We start from the raw sequence: 7,380 nt of genomic DNA, 5'->3' as shown, positions 1-7,380 counted from the left end.
GATATGGTATTTGTAACCTCTTCATGGAGACAGAGCGGTGTCAGAGCGGTGTCAGAACATTCTTGTCACTGTTAACTGCTGCAGTCTCGTTTTTTGATCATCATGGATGACATCTCACAAGAGATCATTGATTTTGCAAGTTGCATTTAGCTACTCAATTAGAAGCTTCTGAAAGTTTTCTTCATCTGTACAGTCTTTTTATTTTAGTTAACTGTTTTGGACTTTGCTCCTTAACCTAATGTTGTAGGCTTATTTCTCTTTCATCCGTTTTCATGAATCTTTCAAGATTCATCACACGAAAAATGACAACAAAGGACCTCAGAAGGATTAGGCAGAGCCAATCAGGATGACTGTTTTTTTTTCTCTGGACTTTGGAACAAAGGTGTTTTCAGAAACCAAGGACACTGACTAGTGGGAATAGTTATTATATGGGAATAGGAGAGAGGAGGAGAACGTGGAATATACGGGGTGAGGGAGGGCTAGGATACCTGAAATATTGCAGTCATAAGTCAGGGTGGGGGAGAGTGGCAAGGGACGGGGGTAGTAGTAGCTGTGGTGGGGGTAGGGGTAGTGGTACTGGAGCATTCTGTTTCATTAGAGTAGGGCTGATAGTGTTGCATTATGAGAGAAACGGTAGAGTGGAGTCATACAGAAGGAGCAGACAATGATCCAGTCTACTGGATCAACATGACAACAAGGAGATGGAAACATATGTTAAAGATGAAAGCAGATTTATTTTGAAAGTACTCTGTACAGGGTTGAGACTGCAAGAGGGGAGAGACGCAGAAAGGAGAGGAGCCAGGGGCAAGTCACGGAAGGAGAGGGGTGAGACGCAGAAAGGAGAGTGGCGAGACGCAGAGAGGAGAGGGGGAGGGTTGAGACACAGAGAGGAGAGGGGGAGGGGTGAGACACAGAGAGGAGAGGGGCGAGACACAGAGAGGAGAGTGGGAGGGGTGAGACACAGAGAGGAGAGGGGGAGGGGCGAGGGGAGAGACGGCGAGGGGAGGGGTGCGAGAGGCGAGACACAGAGGGGCGAGAAGCAGAGAGGAGAGAGGAGAGGGGTGAGACACAGAGAGGAGAGGAGAGGATAAGGGGTGGGGCGAGACGCAGAGAGGAGAGGGGCAAGAAGCAGAGAGGAGAGAGGAGAGGGGCGAGGGGAGAGACGGCGAGGGGAGGGGTGCGAGAGGCGAGACACAGAGGGGCGAGAAGCAGAGAGGAGAGAGGAGAGGGGTGAGACACAGAGAGGAGAGGAGAGGATAGGGGGAGGGGCGAGACGCAGAGAGGAGAGGGGCGTGAAGCAGAGAGGAGAGAGGAGAGGGGCGAGGGGAGAGACAGCGAGGGGAGCGAGAGGCAAGACACAGAGGGGCAAGGGGCCAGAAGGGTGTAGCATTTCTTGAGAGGGAGCAGGTGTAAAGAGACAGCTGGGTGGGAAGTGTTAGGTTGCGGGGAGCAGAAAGACCCTTCGTCTTAAAAGGGTTGGACGTATATTTATAGCCACAGAGTCAACATGACTGAGATCGGCAGCATCGAGGAGGGGGTAAATAACCTTCCATTATTGTCTTTTCTCAAACCCTATTTTAACTTTACTGTAGTTGTTTTGGGCAGACTCCTTACGATATCTATATATATATATATATTTATATATATATCTATACCCTATGTATATGATTAGGCAGGGGCGCTGCCATGGGTGGGCATAGGCTTTGGAGCCAGGCACACCCACTGGGGAACCAGGCACAGCCAATCAGAATGAGTTTTCCCCCACAAAAGGGCTTTCTTATAGACATAAATACTCCTCCGTTTCCTCAGCTGTCCGGTTGGCTGGTCTCAGACGATGCCACAGTGAAAGAAGCCGGATGTGGAGGTCCTGGGCTTATGGTAGAGAAATTAACATTACATTCTCTGGCAACAGCTCTGGTGGACATTCCTGCAGTCAGCATGCCAATTGCAGAGTGGCCTTTTATTGTCCCCAGCACAAGGTGCAGCTGTGTTTATTTAACTATGCAAGTCAGTTAAGAACAAATTCTTATTTTCAACATTGTTCTAGGAACAGTGGGTTAACTGCCTTGTTCAGGGGCAGAATGACAGTTTTTTACCAGCTCAGGGATTCAATCCAGCAACCTTTCGGTTATTGGCTCAACGCTCTAACCACTACGCTACCTGCTGCCCTGTGTAATGATCATGCTCGTTAATCAGATTCTTGATATGCCACACCTGTCAGGTGGATGGATTATCTTGGTAGAGGAGAAATGCTCACTAACAGAGATGTAAACAAATTTGTGCACAAAATTTGAGAGAAATTAAGCTTTTTATGTAACATTTCTGGGATATTTTATTTCAGCTCATGAAACATGGGACCAACACTTTCCATGTTGCGTTCATTTTTTGTTCAGTATATATTCTAGACTTTGACTTTTTAAAAATATTTCTTCATTTCTATTTTTTATTTTTTAACTTTTTGTATAGTCTATTTTTTATTGTATTGCTAGATATTACTGATATTAACACAAGCATTTCCTTGCACCTGCAATAACATCTGCAAATATGTGTACGCCATCAATAAACTTTGATTTGATTTGTAGTGTTTTTGGGTAGACTCTTTACTGTAAGTAGTTGGGAAGACTCAAAAAGAAAATGTGGCTTTCATTTTTGTATTTGATTTTCCATTCAGAAACAGTTGTTCTTTTCTTCAAGCAGGAGAAGTGACACATGGGAAGGGTCACAAAGGAATGTTGGTCTTGTTACTGTACATTCTCCATCATTTTCAGAAATTCTGGAACACAGAAGAAAGGGGTTCATTGGTTCCTCTCCCACCAACTACTACTGAGAATACTTTTATCCCTATCCACCTCCCTCTCTGTGGGATATGAAAACACCCTACTGTAATCATCAAACTACAACCTTCTACCCCAAGCACCATATATAGTATCCCCCTATAACCCTGTATGTGTCCAGTCACCAGAGGACCAAGGTTATATATGAGCCCTTTCATGTTAATGTTTATGTCATGTGGATGTGGTACTTCCGTGATCCCAGACCTCAACGTTGTATTCTGTTGTGAATATTTGTTGTAGAGAAACCCAGAACAGCGGGAGTTGAGTTTAGTCAAGACTTGTGGTCATTAATATTAATTAAAGAAATAAACTTGCCTACACAAATTACCATAGTTTAAACAGTCAACTGTGTGTGTGTGAGTGTGTGTGTGTGTGTGCATTCCAGTCTATATTTACCCACAGACCGTGCACCCAAATTGCCCCTGTTATTCCCAAACCAATCACTAGTCAAAGTTACTATGCTACCGTTTACCATTGACTATTAGTCATCTACATGTTTATGTTCAGTTAGCACAACACATGAATGTGAATGATATTTCCATTGCAGCAAATGAATCCTGTGTGTGTGGGAGTGTCTTACCATCAAAATCAAGCCTGTTGTCTTTGTTTAGGTCTGCGTCTGTCATTAGCTCGATACATTCCTCCTCTGTGACTGGCTCTCCAGTGGCGGCCAAGATATCATTTAACTCCTCACGGTCAATAAAACCGTCGCCGTTTCTGTTGTATTGGGCAGAGGATAAGATCAGTTGAGATACATGAGAATAATGCAACACATAGCTGCTGTATTTGTCATTAGAGCTTCCGAACGAGGTCCTGTGATTATCCATCCATCAGATACCGTGTGGTATCCCTGGTTGGTTATGGTGAACCACGGGTGAGAAACCTCTGTGTCATGTCAATAAGGAGGAGACTCCAGGAGTTATGATTCAGGGGACGACGTACTTGTCGAAAATACGGAAGACCTCTGATAACTCTTCCTCGGACTTGCCGGCCTGGTCCTCCTTCAGGAGCCTCACCATCATGACCAAGAACTCCTCGAAGTCGATGCTACCGCTACCTGGTGTTGGGAGGAGGGGAAGACAACCAGAGGCTCATGAGATGAAGCAGTGACATGGGATGTATGAATAATAGTAGAAATACCCTGGCCAGACATTTTAATTATCTTCTGACATTTGACCCAGTCAGTTATTTTACCATCCTCATCGACCTCCTCGATGATCAGGGCCAACTCCTCTCTGGTCGGGTTCTGGCCCAACATCCTCATCACCTGACCCAACTCCCTGGTGCTGATGTCACCGCCACCGTCACTGTCGAACAGGTTGAAGGCAGCCTGGAACTCTGGAGGGGAGAGTTGGTGTTTACTGAGACAAATTCTCACCTGTTGACATTAATGTCCTCTTGGTACAATCAGAGCATTTTAAAGTGACACGTTTTGTTAACATTAGGACTATGACAACATAAACACGACCCAAATAGCTGAATGTGAAGTGATACATGATTCACAACCATGCTGTGTGTATCTCAATCAAGTTAGGAAGAAGCAGACATGTGGATAGGTTATTTATTATACACGTGGCTTACCGGCAATCATGTCCTCGCTCAGGAAGGAGCGGGCATCACTCTGTGTTTCAGTAGGCTAGAGGGGGAGGATAGGGGAAGTTGTAATCATATATATGTTTTCTCTCATGTACTAGTTCACTGTGCCTGTGGTGTTATATAATTATATATTATATATTAAAAGAAACCTTTCTGAGAAGATTAATACAAGCATTGTAGAGCAGGGTTGGAGTCAATTCAATAAGTGATTTGAATTTAAACTTAAAAAAATGGAAATACTTTTTAGTTTTTTGAGAAGTAATTTAAAACAGATTGCCTTTCTTTCAATTATTGAATTGGAATTTCAGTTCATTTCCTGAATTGACTGCCTTCAATTCTAATTGACTGCAACTGTGCCGTAGAGCTGTCATTGAAGAGAGCATGTAGGATTCAGACCACAGTCTGGACACCCTATAGCTGCAGGCAGCTGCTATCACACTGTATGGGATGGGTCATTTAGTACATTTTAATTAAAAAAATACTTTATTTAACAAGTCAGTTAAGAACAAATTCTTATTAACAATGACGGCCTACCCCGGCCAAACTCAGACGACGCTGGGCCAATTGTGCGCCGCCCTATGGGACTCCCAATCACAGCCAGTTGTGGTACAGCCTGGATTTGAGCCCGAATGTCTGTAGTGACGCCTCTAGCACCGAGATGCAGTGCCTTAAACCTCTGTGCCACTTATTTCCCCCTATATATCTGTCACCACCTCCACCTACCTACCATTGACTGGCAGCAACTCCTCACACATCTACATCCAGCTAAATTCAGCTACATTATGACAATTTAACAAAATATCGAATGTTTAAACTTTCCACTTTCAGCACCTTATTTTCATTTATCATTTCAGTCTAGAACAAACGGTCCATAAACAGAACCAACAGTCCATAAACAGAACAAACAGTCCATAAACAGAACCAACAGTCCATAAACAGAACAAACGGTCCATAAACAGAACCAACAGTCCATAAACAGAACAAACGGTCCATAAACAGAACCAACAGTCCATAAACAGAACCAACAGTCCATAAACAGAACCAACAGTGCTGCACATATTTGTACAGGTTCATGGTAGAAAATAAGAATCTAACAACATTATTTATTTCCTTTCAATGTCATTAATGAACATATTGTATAACTGTTAAGAAGCAGCAGAAAAGCAATATAGATTATTTCCAAAAAAAGTAATGAAGGAATACAGGACTGTCTGTTTGTCTTTGCTCCTTGAACCATATGGGTTTAACAGCAAAAACATATGACAGCTACTTGGTACACCTCTAGGGAGAGTTGATAGTCAATCACAGTCATGTCCCACCATTCTGCCCCTACTCTGATTCATTCATCTTCTTTAACAACTCCTTGTACTCTGAGCAGCCCCCCCGCAACCCAATCCCTCACATTCATTATCCTGCCTCCCTCTGGCATGTCAAAAGATTATGCCAGAGTCATTACTAGTGTCTATGTCTACACTGTGACACATAGACACAGATATGCTGGCCATCCACCTGTCAATCACTCACTTTGTCACTATCAATCACTTTGTCACTATCAATCACTTTGTCACCGTGTTCTGTCTAGCCAGCACCACTGTCTCTGTAACCTTTGGTGACCATGGTGGCCTAGGAAAAACCTTAACAACGGCATACACTACCACGTGAACTGAAGTACATACAGCCGATATTATACCGTATGATGTTTGCTCTATGGTACATGCAACTTAATATCACTCATACAAGCAAATAGAAAAAAAGAAAAAAAATGTTTTTTTGAAAAAAAGGAAAGATCTTGGTGCTTCAAGAACAAAACTAGAGCCTTCAAACGATAAAATCAGTAGCTCTCTTTACGTAAATTGTTTGGTCTAGCTGTACTCCACAGCTGGGCCAGCTGGTGTGTGTGTGTGTGTGTGTGTGTGTGTTGTTTGACCACAGGCAGGACTAGTCCATTTTCAAATCAATCAGTAATATCCATCTTCAGCAATTCCACTCTATTCCCCACAATGGAAAAAAATATCAGCAAAAACTTTTTAGAAAAATAAAAAAAATAAATCCGACATCATCTGTCGAAAAAAAGCAGAATGAACCAAACAGTCCTAAAACATCTGTTCATGAAAGATTCTTATCTTCGTTCGCTCTCGGTTTCTCCCTCTACAGAATCTTACCATGGTGGCTGTCTCCGCTGCAACAGACAACAGAGAGAAAGGTGGAAGTCCAGGGAAAGAGTGGCTTTCTGATACACCGTTGATAGACACAGTACTATGACTACCCAATAAGTACCCCTTATCTAGGTAACATTTGTCTGAATATGATCAGGATTGGGCAAGAAGCCCTTTGCCTGGACTAGCATCAACCAATCGTCTTGCTGCTTACTTTGCAACGCCACAAAACCTCCACCTCACTCATACCCCCCCCCCCCCCCCCCCCCCCCCCCCCTCCTTAAGCTCCCTCCATATTTAGCTAAAGGCCAGTCTCAATGACATTTATTATGGCAAGTGTTCAATTGACCATCTAACAGCAGATGGACACTGTCTGTCACACACACATACACACACACACACACACACACACACAAGCATGTACATACACACACACACACACACACACACAAACACACATGCACTAGCCTTGTGTTGCATGTGGGATGGGCTGGACATGAGGGGGAAGGATTTTCTGTCTTCACTCAGTCTGCACTCTTCACGATACTCACGGCCTTGGACTTGTGACATCTGTAAACGACATGCACACGAAGTTATGATCTCTCATCGAACAACGGTGACATCAAATCAACCATCCCGCCGATCTCTTTTTCTCCTCATTGAGAATCGCCAAACGCCGACAGATCAGAGGTCTCAACAAGGATATCAAACCCATCTAATTATACAAGAACTTAGAAGTCGACAACTACTTTGAAGACTGTTATATCTTTATATTTTAAATGTAACTGTAGATA

At 43.5% G+C, this 7,380-nt stretch overlaps 1 protein-coding gene across 1 annotated transcript; it reads right to left on the bottom strand.

Moving 5' to 3' along the window:
* Positions 1 to 2,306: 2,306 nt before the first annotated feature.
* LOC139368951 (troponin C, skeletal muscle-like) lies at positions 2,307 to 6,813 on the bottom strand. Its single transcript, XM_071108477.1, has 6 exons — positions 6,593 to 6,813; positions 4,416 to 4,470; positions 4,029 to 4,172; positions 3,777 to 3,891; positions 3,415 to 3,551; positions 2,307 to 2,773 (listed from the first exon to the last, which is right to left on the bottom strand). Exons 1-6 carry the CDS (start codon positions 6,593 to 6,595, stop codon positions 2,742 to 2,744), a joined length of 486 nt encoding a protein of 161 aa, XP_070964578.1. The 5' UTR covers positions 6,596 to 6,813; the 3' UTR covers positions 2,307 to 2,741.
* Positions 6,814 to 7,380: the final 567 nt, after the last annotated feature.

This window comes from Oncorhynchus clarkii, chromosome 16, assembly GCF_045791955.1.
Source record: "Oncorhynchus clarkii lewisi isolate Uvic-CL-2024 chromosome 16, UVic_Ocla_1.0, whole genome shotgun sequence".
NCBI classification, from domain to species: domain Eukaryota; kingdom Metazoa; phylum Chordata; class Actinopteri; order Salmoniformes; family Salmonidae; genus Oncorhynchus; species Oncorhynchus clarkii.
This window is presented reverse-complemented; position numbering and strand designations above follow the sequence as displayed.